Source organism: Pelophylax lessonae (genome assembly GCF_965119305.1).
Source record: "Pelophylax lessonae genome assembly, chromosome: 1".
Taxonomy (NCBI): Eukaryota; Metazoa; Chordata; class Amphibia; order Anura; family Ranidae; genus Pelophylax; species Pelophylax lessonae.
In genome coordinates this window covers 66436744-66459057 of record NC_138768.1, presented here as the reverse complement: position 1 = coordinate 66459057, position 22314 = coordinate 66436744, and the positions used below count along the sequence as shown (strand labels likewise).

The 22314-nt window shown below is 42.0% G+C and overlaps 1 protein-coding gene across 2 annotated transcripts in view; it reads right to left on the bottom strand.

The window, feature by feature from the left end:
• Window positions 1–6269: 6269 nt before the first annotated feature.
• Window positions 6270–22314, bottom strand: part of MALT1 (MALT1 paracaspase) — a 214028-nt gene continuing 197983 nt past the window's right edge. For both annotated transcript variants that reach the window (XM_082252978.1, XM_082252979.1), the window contains 3 exons: window positions 21997–22154; window positions 13445–13570; window positions 6270–7375 (listed from right to left, as the gene is read on the bottom strand). In XM_082252978.1, the coding sequence (XP_082109104.1) occupies window positions 6938–7375; window positions 13445–13570; window positions 21997–22154 (722 nt within the window). In that variant the 3' untranslated portion in view covers window positions 6270–6937. The remainder of the gene's footprint in view (window positions 7376–13444; window positions 13571–21996; window positions 22155–22314) is intronic.

The following is a 22314-nucleotide window of genomic DNA, read 5'->3' as shown; positions in this document are numbered from 1 at the left end:
CTTTATGCCTGCGGCTGCGGCTCACTGACACCCGCAAGCGCAGCCTGATATCCCGGCTGCACTTGTCAGCCATCAGTGAACCCATCAGTGAACTCGTCAGCCAAGAGCTGAACGGCACCGCTGCTTCCATCCTGTAAAGTTTGGCTCCTCCTGCCACAGGCAGAGTCAGTAATATTGCATTCCGCCTATGACAGGAGGAGCCATAATGACACGATTGGCTGAACAGCGTGTCACTGCATTCTGACACCATCCTGTCAGATGGAGTCCCCTGCCTGGAATCAATCCTTCCACGTGCGGATGAGAGGTGGGGATGGATGGGACCAGCATGTGAAGAACACACAGGTAACCTAAGATGGGTCACCCTGTACCCTTCAACACCTCTACCTGTTCTCCTGTTCATACCATGCATCCTTCTTCATCAAGCCTTGTCTCCTTCTTCATGCCATGGCCTCCTTCTTCATGCTATGCGGCATGGCATGAAGACGGAGACAAGGCATGAAGAAGGAGGCATGACATGAAGGAGACAAGGCATGAAGAAGGTGGCATGGCATGATGCCCCGTTAATGACCAGGCCATTGGATCGGAGCTGAGCGCCAGGACCAGTCACCAGGTAGGCCAGACACTGCTTGATGGCTTATTTTAGGCCTGGTTCCCATGTATGTGGGTTGGTGACTCACATTTGCACAGGCATAGCTGCCCATTGATTCAAATGGGCTGCTATGCCTGCATTTTCGGGTGAAAAAAAGTGCATGCAGAATTTAAAAAAATGAAGTGGCCGTGAAATCCATCCTGCTTTTGCACCATGTGACTTACCTGCAGTTCCTGCACACGCAAACTGTGTTTTTGCTGGGCCCATGTATATAAAAACGCAGAAAGCTTGCCAGTGCAGGAACTGCAGGTAAGTCACATGGTACAAAAGCAGGATGGATTTCAACACCACTGCATTTTTAAATTCTGCATGCACCTTTTTTCTGCGGGAAACGAGGGCATAGCAGCCCATTCAAATCAATCGGCTGCTATGCCTGTGCAAATGTGGGCCGCCAACCCGCATACATGTGAACCAGGCCTAAAGCAATAGTAAAGTCATTTATAAATAAAAACATTGGTCCTCCTGCAGGTTTAACCACTTCTGGACTGGAAGAATTTCCCCCTTAATGACCAGGCCATCAGATCAAGGCCACTTGAAATCAAATAATCATATAATCGAATACCGTGATAATACCGTATACCGTGGCAAAACCTTAATCAATTAATCGCAGCATGGAAATCTGATACCGTCACATGCCTACATATATCTGTAGTGTTTACTTATCTCTCTCCAAAGTCCCGTGTCTTTCTGCTGCTCCGTTCCTCTGTTATCAGCATGATAACTTTTAACAAGTTCTCAGAGACAAGCAATGAAAGCATCTGGAAATTTTTGTCAGGGTGGGTGCATAGAGATAGATTAGCAGAAAGCTGGTCTATTCACAGCACATCTATGCACATTCCTTCCTTCCTTTGCCTATGTGGAGTGGGGAGGTGTGTGACTTTCCTCCAATCAGCTGTCACACAGTGTATGCCAAACAGGAAGAAAAAAATCTAACACGATGTATACTTTCTAAACAGTATATAAAGCTGAAGACAGCATATATACAAAAAGCTTATGTAGGGAGATTTGTTTAATCTCTGTGTATCATCTGAGGTTGTTCACTTCACTGGGTATAGGAGAGGGTTTACATCCACTTTAAGAAGTAATCTCCTATTTACTGGCACTGTCCACTTCTGCAACCATATCGGAGGACAGTGCATGATCTCCTCCACCGACACTGTTTAATGTAGACTTTCATTTTTGTCCAAAAACATTCTTGTTAGGGCTAGGCCTCAGGTTACCCAGGTTGGCTAAGAAATTGACATCTCATATCCCTAAGCTGGGTGCACACTGGTGCGTGGGAAAACACTGCATGTGATTTGCACAGGGATCTCACCCCATTTGTGTGCACATCACATGCGATGTCTGTGCGGTGTGATTTCAGCCATACATTTTGTATAGCTGAAATTGCATCTGCACCAAACTGGTGCTGGAGCCTTTTTATCCCCACACCTAAATCGCATCGCATGGGTGTTCACACCTATGCAATGTGTTTCTGTCAATTTTGCCATCTGTTTTGGGGTGTCGTTAAGATTACATTTACACCCGCAGCAGATCGCATGGACGCCAATTGATTGCTTAGAGTGTGATGTGATGCAGGGAAACACAGCAAATCTTGTGCATTTTCTGCATCGCATTCGTTTGAACCGAGAGTTACAGCTGCTAGATGTCTGGTAGCTCTTCAGTGGAAGCGGCAAACACCACAAACTTCCATTGAGCTATATGCTAGGGTTAGGGACATAGTGATATTGGAGTCCCTCACAGCACGTCTTGCCGATACTGTAGAAATGGTATAGCGGTCATAATGCAATATGGGAGCCCTGGCATTTGCCCATGAGACTCTAATACCACTTGCTGGTCATAGTTCCGCCGCTCTCTACCCCCCTAGGAGTGATGAGCTCAGGTCTTTCCCTTCTGGTCTTTTTTCTCTCTCTCTCCTCTTCTATCTCTCTGTTGTTCTCTGGTTTCTGTACAAGGGTATCATTCTGGGTACTGAACTTTATTCCTGGGTCTTGTTCTGTTTCAAACGGCTCTTTTGGGATTGGGTTCGATGGATACTATTCATAATGTTGGACTATTTTTCTTTATATGATTTACTTTATGGAATATATTGCAACTGTTATTTGCTGCTAACTTGTGGATACAAGCCATAAACACTAGGGATGATCGAACTTTTCAAAAGTTCGGTTTGGCCAGAACATCTGAACTTCCCGAAAGTTCGGCCCGGATTTCAGAACCCCATTGAAATCAATGGGACCCGAACTTCGGTAATCAAAAAACACCATTTTGAAGCCCTAAAGCCATACCCCAGGGACTATTAATCACACAAAAAAAAATCTTAAAAATTGTCATTTTTGATAGAGAGCCAATTATTGAAAAAAAAAAAAAATATTTCTTTGGATTTAGTATCTGGGGGGGGGGGGGGGGGTCTAAAAGTGTACCTATGAAGTTTCAGCTCTGTAGCATGTCCAGAACCATAAAAAAAAGATCATTTGTATTATGTCACTTATAGAACAGGGATATGGCTTCGCTATTTTCACACCTTGCCGGTTTAGTAGCAGGCGTTTTTTTGGGCATTTTTTGGGGTCTTTTGAGGCAGGCAAAACATCTGAACTTGTGTATAGGGGTATATATATACACACATACTTATATGTATATATACACCTAGACATATATAGGTGTGATAGTAGCAGAAATATATGCTTGCGCTAATGAAATAATTAACACTAATATGGCTCCGCTCCTATAACACCTATATATGTGTAAGTGTAAAATACATATAAGTATGTGTGTATATATACCACTATACACAAGTTCAGATGTTTTGCCTGCCTCCAAAAACCCCAAAAAAATGCCTGCAACAACACACCTGGGTGTTTTTTTTTGGCGCTAGCGTTTTTTTGGGCATTTTTTTGGGTTCTTTGGAGGCAGGCAAAACATCTGAACTTGTGTATATGGGTATATATACACACATACTTATATGTATATATACACCTAGACATATATAGGTGTGATAGTATCAGAAATATATGCTTGCGCTAATGAAATAATTAACACTAATATGGCTCCGCTCCTATAACACCTATATATGTGTAAGTGTAAAATACATATAAGTATGTGTGTATATATACCACTATACACAAGTTCAGATGTTTTGCCTGCCTCCAAAACCCCCCAAAAAATGCCTACAACAACACACCTGGGCGTTTTTTTTTTTGGCGCTAGCGTTTTTTTGGGGCATTTTTTGGGGTATATATATATATATATATATATATATACACACACACACTTATATGTATTTTACACATACACATATATAGGTGTGATAGGAGCGTAACTATATTGGTGTTAATTATTTCATTAGCGCAAGTAGTGTTTTCTGCTCCTTTCACACCTATATATGTGCAGGTGTATATATACATACATGCGTGTGTATATATACCCCCTATACACATGTTCAGATGTCATGCCTGACTCCAAACATGTCCTCAAAAAATCCCTATAAACGCCTGCAGCCAAAAAGCAGGCTGACCGACGAGAAGCCATATTAGTGCACCGAATGTGACTTAAGAGAAACTTTCTTTTCTCTATAGCGGTCACCCTGATATGGAAGAGTTTGGTCACCCTGCCATAGCAGTCAGTGTCAGTTCACCCTACACTACACTACGGTCACCCTGGCACTTAACACTTTCCCTACAGAAACTAAAGTTTGGATCTAACTAAAGTGTAAAAGAGCACCCTAACTACACCAGATATCCCTTTCCTCACACTAATAAATGCTTAATAACACTTTTAAAGTAAAATTAACAGAACTGCTTCCACTCTCTTCCATGTCCCTGTATTACAATGCTAGGAATTTGGCGGGGGCTATCTTATATACTGGGGGGCGTATTCACTAATGAATGGCCTAGGGACCCCCTAGTCACTCCAATCACATTCCTAGCATTCTCCTGCCCTCTCAATTGGCTTTTACTAATGGTTCTGGTCCAATCACAGGCTTTTAAAGCCCATTTCCTGGCCCATTGCATTTTGGTTGGTTCTGGTTGCCGAATTCCGAACTTTTTCAGCAAAAAGTTCTAAATTCGGCCGAACCTCGAACAGTCAATGTCCGGGTCGAACCGATGGTCGACCCGAACCGTTCGATCATCCCTAATAAACACTTAGATCTTTACTTCTCTTGAAAAATGGTCAGCAGTTGACACTATACTGTGTCCTTTCTGTGTATTGCCTGCATTCTTTTTGTTTTATAAAAGAAAATGTAATAAAAATTGACAATTATATAAAAAAAAATAAAAAAAGGCAGGAATATTGAAGTCATATCCTTTTACTCTTCTATCAACTTACTGATAGCACCCTTTATCCTTTTTGACTTCTACACAGGAGCACAGGCTGCACAACTATTGTCACTGATGAATGTCTCTGTTACATTCATCGGTGCTTTTTAATACATAGGTGAAAAGTCCAAATAGACAAGGGAGACCATTCGGGTAGTAGAGAGGAGACACATAAAGTGTTAGGTGATCATGAGCAAGAGCGTCCACCTTTCCAATACTGTTTATTCAAGTATCATTGTAAGGGAAGGACTGGAGACAAACACAATAAAGTCACCCTTTCATGGTAGGAAAATAATTCTGTGACCTAAAGAAAGCGTACTATGCCAAGTGTGACATGGCGCCTCATTCACTGGTGTGCATTTTGAAAGGTGGATGTTCCAAAGTCATGGTTTACTGTGACACAGTTTTTCACATATGACAGCATCAGTTTTCTTTGTGACATCGCAGAGCTGCAAAGAAAATCAATGCTGTAAGACTTCTCACTGCCAGAAGTTGTGATCATGTGTCTAAACTTGACTGGGTAGCTTTATAATGCTCAGTAATGGCCAGTCATCCCCTTATCTCTGTACAGGGATAAGACATAAACAAGAACGCCAGACTGTTTAATGGTTGGAGTGTAACTGGAAGAACAGGGACACATTCATAGCTGGACTTCTTTACAAAACATTTAATATGTGCCTGGAGTGACCAGACTACGTCAAGTGACATTACGGAAAATAGAGCAACAGTAGTGAGCATCAAAGTAAGGCCCTATTTCATAGTCACTTTGAATAATGCTTGTATTTTCTGGCAATGACTGGGTAGACGGTGGCTTCTACTACAGTTGGTCTTTAGAATGGATTATTGACCCTTCCTTCCCACTAGAGCAGGGATCCTCAAACTACGGCCCTCCAGCTGTTGCGGAACTAAACATCCCATGAGGCATTGTGACATTCACAGACATGACTAGGCATGATGGGAATTGTAGTTCCTGAACAACTGGAGGGCCATAGTTTGAAGACTACTGCACTAGAGTATGATGCGTGGAGAAAAGAAAAGTATAAATGTGAAGTAATGGGGTAAAATGACAGAAGATAAAGAGACTGTAAAGAGTCAAAGAGGACCATGGTAAAAGTGGTGGCATGTGAATGAAGGGAAAAAGAAGCATGCAACTTCCATCACTGTAGCCTGTAGTCACATAGCCTTTGGTACCTAGAGCAACAAGATTCTGTTAGAATCACCTCAATTATGTAATGATTAGCATTAATCCTTCTCCATCTACTAGTCATCACTCAAAACACACTTGACTCATTAGGAATGCCTAAATAGACTGCTGGGTATTCAGCCTATGCCTGATCAACAGGTTAGTCAATCTAATCATCCTATGGATAGGGGTCTGTCTTACTGTTTATGTCTTAGATTATTACTTTGATTGTTCTGATCGCATTTGTGCTTAGCTAGTCTGGCTTATCCTGATCATGGGTCTGTTACCTCTGCTACTGTCAGTCATTGTTCTACCTGTCTTAAACTTGGACTCTCGCCGCCTGAGCATCAGCCTGCTGACTCTGCCACTATCTGCTGTTTGCTGTGACAATCTGAGGACTTACACGTTCTAGCATCTGTCTTGCTTGTTAATTGGCTGTCACCCGTGGTGACACAGTGGGTCTACGAGACTCTGTGACATATTACTGGTGATCCCTCAGCCCGCTTAGACACAAGCCTACTATGCCTAATGGTATGTACACATGTGATGAAACTAAATGTACCGGGGAGGGCAGATTCATTCTCAAATTCCCAGGATGAATGAATGGTACCAGAGAGGAGCAGAATGAGAACGAAGTAGATGGCAGGGCCTTGCAGAATCTACTACTCCTTTTAAGCATTGAGGGGATGTCCATGTGCAGCCACAAAATTATCCCCATTCGGAATACTGACATGACCAATTTAAGTACAAAAATAAAATACATAATTTAGGTAGGCGTTTTCACTGCTTATATTAATAACCAAAGTCAAAGTTCTCCTCAGTGCTCTCCTCTGGAATGTTCCTTTGTGTTGTTATTGTTACATTGCTACACAGAGATTTATTTTCTGAGAAGTATCTTCTACTGCTAGAAGGAAATGCTGAGTAGAGGTCTTGATGGTAGCTTTGTGGAGGTATGGTGCCTCTAAAGTGGGAACGGTACATGCTGTGGGGTGACTGCGGATAACGGGGGTTTGAAAAAATACGAGAGTCATGGCTTGCAGAGGCATAATCCGGACTGCGGCAAGGACTGTGAGGTAGATGACTGGACTGTGCACAGGGGGACCGAAATCCAGCATGAATGTCTAATTTTGCTACAAGTGGCTTTCCAACGTCAATTTTCTTCCTTTCTTCCACCATATCCTCAACTCCTTCATACATGTAGATGAGACAAACCGTGAAGGTCAAGTTTTCCTTAGTGAGAAAAGAATAAAGAAATGGATATCAGAAAGGATTTGATCATTTTGACAAAGTAATTGCAGCATGTTTTTGAATGTTCCGCATCAAACAAAAAACATCCATCACCACCTGCCAATATCTGCCTCACTCAAATGTTACAAGTACCTAGTTTACAAAAAATAAGGGGGAAAACCAAAATATCTCTGCACACAATGACTAGTCTGGTTTTAGGCTACCCAAAGCAATTTTGGACCTCACAGATGTATATATATATATATATATATATATATATATATATATATATATATATATATATAATATACCACCCGACATTGTCCTTTAACAATTAAAGGAGTTGTAAAGTCTCAAGGTTTTTCAGCTTAATGTATTCTATGCATTAAGGTGAAAAACCTTCTTGGTTTCAGCTGCCCCCCAGACCCCCCAGTTATTCTTACCTGAACCTGGACGTTCCAGCGATGATCACGAGCCCAGCAGCTCCAGCTGCTAACTTGGGTCCTCATTGGATAAATTGCTAGCAGCAGGAGCCATTGGTTTCCGCTGCTGTCAATCAAATCCAGTGACACGGGAGCGGGGGGGGGTGGGGCCGAGTCCTGCTGCCTGTGTCAATGGATGCAGCAGCTGGACTCATAAGTGCGCCTGCACGGGTGACCCCATGGAAAGAGGCTCCCCGTGGGGCCACCCAATGAAGAGGAGGAGCCAGAAGCGTCGCTGGGGCACCCCAGAAGTGGAGGATTGGGGCTGCTCTGTTCAAAACCCTAGCACAGAGCAGGTAAGTATAACATGTTTGTAATTTAGAAAAAAAAAAACAAACCTTTACAATCACTTTAATATAACTGTGCATGTATGCTGTAAACATTACAAAAGGTAAAAAAAGGCTGCGTTTGGTCACAAGCATAAATGTATGCAGAAGCCTAGTTGCCTTCAGCTAAATGAAATTTAATAAATAAGGCTGCCAGCACAAATTATATGATAAATCACTAAAACACATAGATAGATAAAGTGCAGCGCCAAAACATTGAGCAAATCTAGAACAAAGATAGTTGGCTGTAGATCTAGAAACAATATGTCTTAAAAAAATATTGTTTCTAGATCTACAGGCAACTATCTTTGTTCTAGATTTGCTCAATGTTTTGGCGCTGCACTTTATTTATCTATGCTGCAAACATGCACTATTTATTTTGCTTGCCCATGATCTGGAAGTCCTGTGTAGGAACTAAAAGACTAGACCTGTAAATTTTGTCACACGTGTGCAATCAAGTATTTTAAAGGACAAGATGGCTGCACCAAAGTTGGGTTTGGTAGGTCATTCAACATGTGCATCTTTAGCCTAAAGGGCCATACACACTATAAGATTTTCTGAAGACTTTTTCCTTCATATTTACCTTTTCTATGTAGTGCAAGGGCCTGCCAGATTGCATACAAATTGAAAGTGTTTAGGTTTGACCTCATATTATATGGTTTTGGTAAGTCTAAAGGAAAAAGTCTTCAGAAAATCTTATAGTGTGTATGGCCCATTAGGCTCATTTCACAGTTGTGATAGTAGCAACATGTCAACAGCAGTGATAACATATTCTAGCTCCTATAACATCGCTCTCATGCTGGTTAAACCAGGGAGGAGTTCCTGGCAAGTGTAATAAATTCTACAGTGTTTTAGCTAGGTTGGAGAGACACTGTAGGAGCAAATGAATAGTTTCTGACCAATAGAAGGATGGCTAGTGCGATATGACCTTTAGGGTTTAGGCCTTGTACAAAAGGAAGAGCTTGGTGCACATTGCTGTTGTCCTCTTAGTGCACCCTGACATTCAATGAGGAATCAATATGCTGAACTGAATGTTGGCAGCGATGATGTAGACCACACTCCTCACCCACCCTATTGAGCACCCAACACAAAAATCTGCAGCAAGATTAGTAAGTATAAAGGGGAAAGGATTGCCGCTACTCCCGACCAGCCAAGGTGAAAAAAATAGGGAGCAGCCTCAGTCTACATGTCTCCACCACACCATACACCCTGATGCATTTCTCCCTGCCTGGGTGGAGTGAAATGCGTCAGAGTTTATGGTATGGTGGAGACATGTAGGCTGAGGCCAATCCCTATGTTTTTTTTCATCTGGGCTGGTCAGGAATAGTGGCGATCCTTTCCTCTTATACTTACTAGCCCTCTTGATTGGTATCAGCATGAGCCTTCACCACATGTCCTGGGACACAGGGATGTACTTTTATCCTTACTGTAAACTGCACTGAAGCAATATAACAGGTCTCAGCATTAGGATTATTACATATTCTTGCTGCAAGAAAATAAGCCTACTGGCTTCCTGGAGTAAGAATTCCTTCTTTTCCAAGATATAATAAAAACCAAAAAGTGCAGCGCTGAAATCAGTATACAATTATATAGCTGAAAAGCTCATATAAAGAAAACAAAAAAGGAGAGGGGATAATGTCCAAATGAATAGTCCCAATATTAAGTGCAGAGATGTGAATCCACGTGCAAAATAACTTTCTTCCAGTGACACCAGGGAAAAGTGTAGGAAGGGGACACCCTTGTGCTCAGGTATAACAAGCAGCTTACCGAAATTCCGTGGCTGCTCGATTTAATGAGACAGCCTCTCCCAGCTAGTAGTAAACCAGTAGGTCAACCGATATCAAGCTCAGGTGCTTCGAAAGACTCCAAAAGCCGAAAGCCGTTTCCGGTGTGTTGTTAAACCGATCACATTAATATGTGGCACACTTGGAACTTCTCATATACTCCATTGAACGTAAAGCCATATGTAGAAAGAAACAGAGGCCCATAGCGTAATCCCGTAAACCAATAGGTAAATTTATTAAAAAAACTACTTACAATTTAAAAGACAAAAACAGGCATGTAGTATGTGCCGGTCATGGATCTAACCGCGGCGTCCCGCAAGTCTCCAGATCAGCATATGGATAAACAGCCGGCTTTGTTGGGGGGCGTGTGGACGTTTATGTCTGGGATCGCCAACGTTTCGTCATAAGAAAGACTTCTTCTGGGCCCAGAAGAAGTCTTTCTTATGACGAAACGTTGGCGATCCCAGACATAAACGTCCACACGCCCCCCAACAAAGCCGGCTGTTTATCCATATGCTGATCTGGAGACTTGCGGGACGCCGCGGTTAGATCCATGACCGGCACATACTACATGCCTGTTTTTGTCTTTTAAATTGTAAGTAGTTTTTTTAATAAATTTACCTATTGGTTTACGGGATTACGCTATGGGCCTCTGTTTCTTTCTACATATGGCTTTACGTTCAATGGAGTATATGAGAAGTTCCAAGTGTGCCACATATTAATGTGATCGGTTTAACAACACACCGGAAACGGCTTTCGGCTTTTGGAGTCTTTCGAAGCACCTGAGCTTGATATCGGTTGACCTACTGGTTTACTACTAGCTGGGAGAGGCTGTCTCATTAAATTGAGCAGCCACGGAATTTCGGTAAGCTGCTTGTTATACCTGAGCACAAGGGTGTCCCCTTCCTACACTTTTCCCTGGTGTCACTGGAAGAAAGTTATTTTGCACGTGGATTCACATCTCTGCACTTAATATTGGGACTATTCATTTGGACATTATCCCCTCTCCTTTTTTGTTTTCTTTATATGAGCTTTTCAGCTATATAATTGTATACTGATTTCAGCGCTGCACTTTTTGGTTTTTATTGTATTTTTTGAATCACTGTTAGTTGATTTTGTGCCAGCTGCTCACTATTGTTCTTAATCATTTGGTTTTCTGTCACATCTAGCGCGGAAATTTTTCTTCTATTTCTTTTCCAAGATACCTTCTGAGTAAACAAGACAACTCTGATCCCATCTACTCTGGTATGTAAAAAATGTACAAGTCAGATCTTGATTAGGGTATTACAGTACACTCAGTATTAAAATTAACCCACACTGCCCATTTTATCTGACTCTGAACAAATGCTAGTGACACCAGGCTGGAGAAAAAAGTTTGGCTTAGTAGGCCATTTTATTAACATATAACCAAATAACATTTTCTTACAACAGAAACCATAAATAATCCAGTACCACATAAAAAGGTTGTTGGTCTTGAGAGGCACCAAAAATTCCAATTAAAACTGTGTATCAGCGTCAATACTCCAGCGGTCCCCAACACCGGCTCGGGGACAAACACACTTCACCACTGATACCTCCTTGTTACCACTTCCCGGTTAATCCACTATTAACCGGGATACACTAGAGGGCTCCATACCTTAGATGGGTCACCCTATTCACTTTACCGAAAACTGTTTAACGCCTCCAAAGACCCTCAACCGTCAACGCATAAAATCACTACATTTCTTCAATTTGTTCCCTTTTTTTCTTTCTTAATTGTGCATAACAAAAAACAATAGTCGAACACACCAGGATGGGAGGGCAGGGATTCTTCCTTCTCCACGGTCCACGAGGTACTGCTGCAAAGACCGTAAGCCCCCCCCCCCAGTGTTACCCTGCGTGTAACCCCTCCTCCCTAAACTGCCCAATCCCCATCCCTGACGTCTAGCTGATCCCAAGTAATTAATCCTTTCTGTCTGTGTCCCTGTCCACCCCATCATGAGGCCCTGCGCTTATTTTTTATTTTTTTTTGCTTCGGCCTGTCTTTCATTTAAGAACTGCCACTAATTTGCTTGCCCAGTTATAATTGTGATGTTCAGGGTATGAATAGGCTGTTGATCACAAGTTGGATTTTAAAAACAGAGTATGACCTGCACTGTAGAGTACAAGGACTCTACAGGTTAGGAAGCTGACAAACATAAAAGTGCCTTACAATTTCTCCTTGTATGGAAACTGTAAAGCTGATAAGAGACAAGGACTTCCCACTGATTGGCAAGGAGAGCTGCAGTATTAATATCACCATAAAATGTGAAGATAACTAGCTAACATGTTTTGGGAGCTAGGCTTCTGTACTTGGTTATTGAAAAACAATTTAACATCATTATCTGTCAAACATCCATGAGTTTGTTCTTAATGTTAGCTTCAAGCTAAGCCGTTATGAAGGGGGGGGGGGGTGTTTATATCTCCTGACACGTGTTGGATTGATACCTTGACCACATTTTATGAATGAATAAATAAATCAGGACCCAAAAATTATTGGTGCGACTCTCATCTTTGCTCAAGTTTTTGAATGATTGTGACTCTAGCGGAATTCAGTCCTCAACCCTGATGCTTCTCATAACCAGATCCATGGCCATAATCTGAACTCCCCTGTTTCTTGAGTGCATTTTCAAGATATTCCTGTGTAGAATGATCTACCATGAGTTGTCACCGGAATCATTGAACACATGGAGGATGCTTTCTAAATAGGAAAACCAGGAAGTGCTACTCAAAGCCAAGCTCCAGCTATCTCAAAAAGAAAGAACATGGCTGCCTTTTATCAAACAAAAAATCACCCAAAGGTATTTTGAATACAAGTTATATGTTGCTTAAAGGGCTACTTCACTGCCTATGCAAGCGGCAAGGGGCGCCTATAGATATAAAGAAACTGTGGAGCTCTGACTAAAGTTGAATATTGACCTTTTTTTTAGGTGTAAGCCATTTACATACCTCCTAATGTCTGGCTCAAAGACTCCCAAAAACTGCATCATCTCATCCAGCCTTGATGCTAGGATGTCACAAAGACACTCTCAGATGTTACTGCTCACCCCTACCAACACAGGAACAAGTTCTCAAACCCCTCTTCATGAGCAGTTTACTATCTCCTCTACCACTAAGCTCAGAGCTGCTGGGGGAGCGCAGAGACAGAGCATGCGAAGGGGATTGAAAATGAGAAAGAGCTTATGATGGAGGGACCAACAGTAATGGCTGGTAATGTCTTGGCAACAACCAAGCAATAAAGCAAGACAGAGGAATGCCACCTCTGGCAGTTTTTGGCCAAACTTCAAGAGATACATAAGTAACCTACACCTCTAGCAAGGGCAATATTTAGCTGCGGTCAAAGTTGCACAGTTTGTTTTTATATATAGGCCTGCATAGGCAGTTTTTGTAAAGGCGAACTATCCCTTTAAATAAAACAAGTATCTAACATGTTCATTTTCTAACATTAGTATCCATACAGACCTTTAGTGTTTGTAATGAGCTCAGACGAGTATATAAACAATGTTTAGGAAGTTCCTTAGACACCAAGAAGCTGCCCGTCTCCTCCGGTGTGCCCTTATTAGTTTCTTTTGGATCCACATATAAATCCTGCATAAAAGCAAACATAGTGCAAACCAGAATTAGATGTGTTTGATGAAAACTATCAAAGCACACATGTATACACTGCTCAAAAAAATTAAAGGAATACTTTAAAAACTCATCAGATCTCAATGGGGAACATTTTCATGCTGGATATCTATACTGATATGGACTGGGTAATGTGTAAGGAACGAAAGGATGTCACATCGTTTATTGGAAATGAAAATTATCAACCTACAGAGGGCTAAATTCAAAGACACCCCCAAAATCAAAGTGAACAATTGATGCAGCAGGCTAGTCCATTTTGCTGAAATTTCATTGCAGCAACTTAAAATGGTACTCAGTAGTTTGTATGACCCCCACGTGCTTGTATGCATTCCTGACAATGCCGGGACATGCTCCTAATGAGACGAGGGATGGTGTCCTGGGGTATTTCCTCCCAGATCTGGACCAGGGCATCACTGAGCTCCTGAACAGACTAAGGTGCAACCTGGCTGTGTCAGATGGACCGAAACATAATGTCCCAGAGGTGTTCTATTAGATTTTGGTCAGGTGAACGTGGGGGCCATTCAGTGGTATCAATTTCTTCATCCTATAGGAACTGGCTGCATACTCTCTCCACATGAGGCTGGGCATTGTCATGCACCAGGAGGAACCCAGGATCCACTGCACCAGGGTTGGGTAATAATGGGTCCAAGGCTTTCATCCTGATACTTAATGGCAGTCAGGGTGCCATTGTCTAGCCTGTAGAGGTCTGTGCCTACCTCCATGTATATGCCTCCCCAGACCATCACTGACCTACCACCAAACTGGTCATGCTGAATGATGTTAAAGGCAGCATAATGTTCTCCACGGCTTCTACAGACCCTTTCACATCTGTCACATGTGCTCAGGGTGAACCTGCTCTCATCTAGGAAAAGCACAGGGCGCCAGTGCCTGACCTGCCAATTCTGGTGTTCAGTGGCAAATGGCAATCAAGCCCTGTGCTGGGCAGTGAGCACTGGGCCCACTGGAGGATGTTGGGCCCTCAGGCCACTCTCATAAAGTCTGTTTCTGATTGTTTGGTCAGACATTCACACCAGTGGCCTGCCGGAGGTCATTTTGTAGGGCTCTGGCAGTGCTCATCCTGTTCCTCCTTGCACAAAGGAGCAGATACAGGTCCTGCTGATGGGTTAAGGGCCTTCTATGGCCCTGTCCAGCTCTTCTAGAGTAACTGCCTGTCTCCTGGAATCTCCTGAATGCTCTTGAGACTGCTGGGAGACACAGCAAACCTTCTGGCAATGGTACATATTGATGTGCCATCCTGGAGGAGTTGGGCTACCTATGCAACCTCTATAGGGTCCATGTATCGCCTCATGCTACCAGTAGTGACACTGACCCTAGCCAAATGCAAAATTAGTGAAACTGTCAGAAAACATGAGTAGGGAATTAATATTTAAATGGCCTCCGCCTGTAAAACCATTCCTGTTTTGGAGGTTGTCTCATTGTTGCCCATATAGTGCACCTGTTGTTAATTTCATTAACACCAAAGCAGCTGAAACTGATTAACAACCCCCTCTGCTACTTAACTGACCAAATCAATATCTCAGGAGTTTAACTGACTTAATACTATACTCTGATTAAAAAGTGTTCCTTTAATTTTTTTGAGCAGTGTACATCACATTCCATACTTACACAATTTTAATTAAAAGTGACCAAATCAGAAGTATAAAATAATATAGCCAGCAGCATCCTGTAAAAGAAAATGTTGTTTACAGTACTTGACTTTCTGGTGGTGTGGCTAAAATATTCGCTGCCTTGAACGGCTTCGGGCGCTGCTGCTTTCTGACACTTTCAGACTTGTCGGATAGTGTGTTCCCTGCTGAACACTGTGGTTAATCCCACCAGCTTTTACTTTAGTACAAGACAGATACTAGCAGGAGGAACCACAGTGCTCAGCCTGGAACACACTATCTGACATGCCTGGCAGTGATGGATTTTTTTACAGTATGCTGCTAATTTAAATTTCCTATATTTCCAACAGGTTTTCTTCAGTAGGAATAGCCATTCACAGTTACTGAAAGTCTGAATATTTCTTTATGAAATAAGGCTACCTCACAAATGCACACACATATATATATAAAGTTGGATCCATATATGTTAGGACACAGGCATTATTTTAGTTCTTTTCAGATCTTTATCAAAACATATTCAAGCTATAGTTATATAATGGATATGGGCTGGAAGTGCACACTCTCAGGTTCAATTTGACATGTACATCCAAATCAGAGGAAGGGTTTAGGAATTACAGCAATTAATAGCAACAATTAATAGCCATCCCCCCTTTTTCAAGGGACCAAAAGTAATTGGAAAATTGAATCAAAAGTTGTTTCATGGTCAGGTGTGGGCTACTCCTTCTTTATTTCTCCATCACCTAAGCAGGTAAAAGGTCTGGGGGTTCATTCTAAAGGCCGGTACACACGATAAGAAAATCGGAAGTAAAATTTCCTCTGACGAGCGATCTGCCATTTTTTTGGATCGTTAGTATAGTGCTTTCAACAGCCGATTACAAATTTTCGTACGACAAAAACTGGATGTGCAGGCTATAAAATTTTTATCGTATGTGAACATAACATCCAATTTTCGTTTAAAGAGGTTGTAAACCCATATATATATATATATATATATATATATATATATATATATATATATTTTGTAACCTGAAAGAGAAACACATAATGAGCTAGTATGCACCGCATACTAGCTCATTATGAAATACTTACCTTAGAACGAGCCCCCCCCGTGCCACCCGCTTACCTGTATGGCGGGCGACATGTCCAGTCGCCCATCTTCCGGGATCGTGGCATCCGGCCATCTGATTGGCCGGAGCCGTGGTGACGTCACTACCGCGCACGCGTGCGGGAGCTGACGGTCACGGCACGGGACTCTGAAGGAACGGCACCAGTGGCCGTTCCTTCAGAGCGCATGCGCCAGTGACGTCACTGGCTGCATGTAAGGTAAATATCTCCTAAACGGTATATGTTTAGGAGATATTTACAGTACCTATAGGTAAGCCTTATCATAGGCTTACCTATAGGTACAACTTGCAGAGGAGGGTTTACTTCCTCTTTAATTAGCCCTGTTTTAAAAATGTAAAATAAAAATGTAAGAGCAAGACTACGCATGCTTGGTAACTAAAGAATATATAGAAAACAATTCAACACATGACATCACTTCTGAAACTGAATTCTGTATGAGAATTTTCATATGAAAGTAACCGCTTCACTTTCGATATGAGACTAGCATGCAACAAAAACTGAAAAAAATGTGTCCGATAATCTTATCTTGTATATGAGGCTTAAGTGTGGTATTTGCATTTGGAATCTATTGCTGTGAACCTACATCATGCGTTCAAAGGAGCTGTACATGTAAGTGAAACAGGCCATTGTAAGGCTTCAAAAACTAAACAAATCCATCAGAGAGATAGCAGAAACATTAGGAGTGGCCAAATCAACAGTTTGGTATATTCTGAGGAAAAAAGAACGCACTGGTGAGCTCAGCAACATAAAAAGGCCTGGATGTTCACAGAAGACAACAGTTGTGGATGATCGCAGGATCCTCTCTATAGTAAAGAAAAACCCATTCACAACATCCAAGTGAAAGACACTCCTCAGGATGTGGGCATATCATTGTCAAAGTCTACACTCAAGAGAAGACTTCACAAGAACAAATACAGAGGGTTTACCACAAAGTGCAAACCATTCATAATCCTGAAGAATAGAAAAGCCAGGTTAGACTTTGCCAACAAAAACATCTAAAAAAAGCCAGACCAGTTCTGGAAAAGCATTCTTTGGACGAATGAAACTAAGATTAATCTGTACCAGAATGATGGCACGAAAAAAGTGTGGAGAAGGCTTGGAACAGCTCATGATCCAAAGCACACAACGTCATCTGTAAAACATGGTGGAGGCAGTTTGATAGCATGTACATGCATGGCTTCCAGTGGCACTGGGTCATTGGTGTTTATTGATGATGTGACAGAAGACAGAAGCAGCCGGATGAATTCTGCACTGTTTAGAGATATACTGTCAGCCCAGATTCAGCCAAATGCAGCAAAGTTGAACGTCACTTCACAGTACAGATGGACAATGCTCTAAAACACACTACAAAAGCAACCCAGCAGCTTTTTAAGGAAAAGAAGTGGAATATTCTGCAATGGCCAGTCAATCATCTGATTCCAACCCAATTGAGCATGTATTTCACTTGTTGAAGGCAAAACTAAAGGCAGAAAGTCCCACAAACAAAGAACAACTGAAGACAGCTGCAGTTAGAGCCTGGCAAAGCACCAGAAAGGAGGAAACCAAGTCTTTGGTAATGTCCATGGGTTCCAGACTTCAGGCAGTTATTGCCAGTAAAGGATTCTCAACAAAATATTAAAAACGAACATTTTATTTATGATTATATTCATTTGTCCAATTATATTTGAGCTCCTGAAAATGGGGGGACTGTGTATAAAAACGGTTGCAGTTCCTAAAATTTGTACTTGATATGTATGTTAAACCCCTTGAATTAAGGCTGAAAGTCTGCACTTCAAATTCATTTGGATTCTTTTGTTTTAATTTTTTTCTGGTGACATACAGTGCCAAAAGTATGAAAATTGTGCCTGTGTCCAAATATATATGGATCTAACTGTACACACACACACACATGGATAAGTATGAAAATTGTGCCCACATACAGTACCTCACAAAAGTGAGTACACCCTTCATATTTTTGTAAATATTTTATCTTCCGCTGGCAACAAAAGTGAGTACACCCCCAAGTGGAAATGTCCAAATTGGGCCCAAAGTGTCAATATTTTGTGTGGCCACCATTATTTTCCAGCATTGCCTTAACCCTCTTGGGCATGGAGTTCACCAGAGCTTCACAGGTTGCCACTGGAGTCCTCTTCCACTTCTCCATGACGACATCACGGAGCTGGTGGATGTTAGAGACCTTGCGATCCTCCATTTTCCATTTGAGGATGCCCCACAGATGCTCAATAGGGTTTAGGTCTGGAGACATGCTTGGCCAGTCCATCATCTTTACCCTCAGCATCTTTAGCAAGGCAGTGGTCACCTTGGAGGTGTGTTTGTGGTCGTTATCATGTTGGATACTGCCCTGCGGCCCAGTCTCCGAAGGGAGGGGATCATTCTCTGCTTCAGTATGTTGGCATTCATTGTTCCCTCAATAAACTGTAGCTCCCCAGTGTCGGCAGCACTCATGCAGCCCCAGACCATGACACTCCCACGACCATGCTTGACTGTAGGCAGGACACACTTGTCTTTGTACTCCTCACCTGGTTGCCGCCACACACGCTGGACACCATCTGAACCAAATAAGTTTATGTTGGTTTTATCAGACCACAGGACATGGTTCCAGTAATCCATGTCCTTAGTCTGCTTGTCTTCAGCAAACAGTTTGTGGGCTTTCTTGTACATCATCTTTAGAAGAGGCTTCCTACTGGGATGACAGCCATGCAGACCTATGTGCGGCATATGGTCTGAGCACTGACAGGTTGACCCCTCACCCCTTCAACATCTGCAGCAATGCTGGCAGCACTCATACGTCTATTTCCCAAACACAACCTCTGGATATGACACTGAGCACGTGCACTCAACTTCTTTGGTCGACCATGGCGAGGCCTGTTCTGAGTGGAACCTGTCCTGTTAAACCGCTGTATGGTCTTGGCTACCATGCTGCATCTCAGTTTCAGGGTCTTGGCAATCTTCTTAAAGCCTAGGCCATCTTTATGTAGAACAACAATTCTTTTTTTTTTTTAAATCCTCAGAGAGTTCTTTGCCATGAGGTGCCATGTTGAACTTCCAGTGACCAGTATGAGAGAGTGAAAGTGATAACACCAAATTTAACACACCTGCTCTCCATCACATCTGAGACCTTGTAACACTAATGAGTCACATGACACCGGGGAAGGAAAATGAATAATTGGGCCCAATTTGGACATTTTTACTTAGGGGTGTACTCACTTTTGTTGCGAGCGATTTAGACATTAATGGCTGTGTGTTCAGTTATTTTGAGGGGACAGCAAATAACCACTGTTACAGTATACAAGCTGTACACTCACTAATTTGCATTGTAGCAAAGTGTCATTTCTTCAGCGTTGTCACATGAAAAGATGTAATAATATATTTACAAAAATGTGAGGGGTGTACCCACTTTTGTGAGCTACTGTATATAAGTATGAAAATTGTGACCGTGTCCAAATATATATGGACCTAACTGTATACACACACACACATATATATGTGTGTGTGTGTATATATATATACTGTATATATATATATAGTACAGACCAAAAGTTTGGACACACCGTCTCATTCAAAGAGTTTTCTTTATTTTCATGACTATGAAAATTGTAGAGTCACACTTCAAGAGGTAGTCACCTGAAATGGTTTTCACTTCACAGGTGTGCCCTGTCAGTTTTAATAAGTGTGATTTCTTGCCTTATAAATGGGGTTGGGACCATCAGTTGTGTTGTGCAGAAGGTGGATACACAGCTGATAGTCCTAATGAATAGACTGTTAGAATTTGTATTATGGCAAGAAAAAAGCAGCTAAGTACAGGAAAACGAGTGGCCATCATTACTTTAAGAAATGAAGGTCAGTCAGTCCGAAAAATTGGGAAAACTTTGAAAGTGTCCCCAAGTGCAGTCACAAAAACCATCAAGCGCTACAAAGAAATTGGCTCACATGCAGACCGCCCCAGGAAAGGAAAACCAAGAGTCACCTCTGCTGCGGAGGATAAGTTAATCCGAGTCACCAGACTCAGAAATCGCAGGTTAACAGCAGCTCAGATTAGAGACCAGGTCAATGGCACACGGAGTTCTAGCAGCAGACACATCTCTAGAACAACTGTTAAGAGGAGACTGTGTGAATCAGGCCTTTATGGTAGAATATCTGCTAGGAAACCACTGCTAAAGAAAGGCAACAAGCAGAAGAGACTTGTTTGGGCTAAAGAACACAAGGAATGGACATTAGACCAGTGGAAATCTGTGCTTTGGTCTGATGAGTCCAAATTTGAGATCTTTGGTTCCAACCACCGTGTCTTTGTGCGACGCAGAAAAGGTGAACGGATGGACTCTACATGCCTGGTTCCCACCGTGAAGCATGGAGGAGGAGGTGTGATGGTGTGGGGGTGCTTTGCTTGTGACACTGTTGGGGATTTATTCAAAATTGAAGGCATACTGAACCAGCATAGCTACCACAGCATCTTGCAGTGGCATGCTATTCCATCTGGTTTGCGTTTAGTTGGACCATCATTTATTTTTCAACAGGACAATGACCCCAAACACACCTCCAGGCTATGTAAGGGCTATTTGGCCAAGAAGGAGAGTGATGGGGTGCTGCACCAGATGACCTGGCCTCCACAGTCATCGGACCTGAACCCAATCGAGATGGTTTGGGGTGAGCTGGACCGCAGAGTGAAGGCAAAAGGGCCAACAAGTGCCAAGCATCTCTGGGAACTCCTTCAAGACTGTTGGAAGACCATTTCAGGTGACTACCTCTTGAAGTGTGACTCTACAATTTTCATAGTCATGAAAATAAAGAAAACTCTTTGAATGAGAAGGTGTGTCCAAACTTTTGGTCTGTACTGTATGTATATATATATATATATATATATATATATATATATATATATATATATATATATTTTTAACACACACACACACACACACACAGTGGAATAGTGTACTGCAATTGAACAGTGGCATAGTGGGCTAAAGTTGATGTGTTCATGGTAGAAAAAATGTTTACGTGTAAGGTTTTGAAGGGCTATGACAAGGGCCAAATTGTAATGGCTAGACGACTGGGTCAGAACAATACCGAAACTGCAGCTCTTGGGTAATGTTCCTTGTCTGCAATGGTCAGGACCAACCAAAAGTTGCCCAAGGAAGAAAAACTGGGGAACCAGTGATAGTCATGGGCGGCCAAAGTTTACTGATGCTTGTGGGCCACGAAAGGTGACCCATGTTGTCCGATCCAGTAGGAGAGCTACTGTAGCTCAAATTGCTGAAAAACTTAAAGTGTTTGTAAGTCAAATACCCTTATTACTTGTATCATCTCTGTTTTATGAATATCTATTATTATAAATTATAATCCTGCATACTTTTTCTCACATAGCCGCTCTGCAGTTTACGTTATCCCCCTCCGCTCTTCTTTCCCGATCTAAGAAAAGCAGCGGGAGGAGCTGAGATTCCCCTCTTACATCAGCCGGCCAGCAGAGGGAGGTCACATGACCACAGAGTGGCGTTATGAAAGGAGGTTTTTAGGATGATCATTTTTAAAAAATGTACACACAGTTCTTTAGATCTTCATAAAACAGAGAGGATACAAGTAATGGGATTAAGTACTACAGTGGAAATAGTGGCAGGAGGAGGAAATTCAACATATACTTACCAGTGGAAAGTCTGTGATGTTTGCTGTACAGTCCATGATGTTGGAGGGTTTGCTGACAATTCGAGTATAAATGATCATAACATTGGAGAACTCAGCAGCAAATCCGAGTTTGATTTTCACACCGCAGTCAAATTCAATGCAGATACTTTCTGGCAGTTCTGGAGGGATATCACATGACCAAAATTACAATCGGGGTCAACTGATATTTAATTTTATGCCACTGTTAGCAATTACTACTAAAGATCTGCTAAAGGAAAATATATAAAATGCTGTTTTAGTTCACTTATGTATTGCATCACAATCCATTATATACTTTTT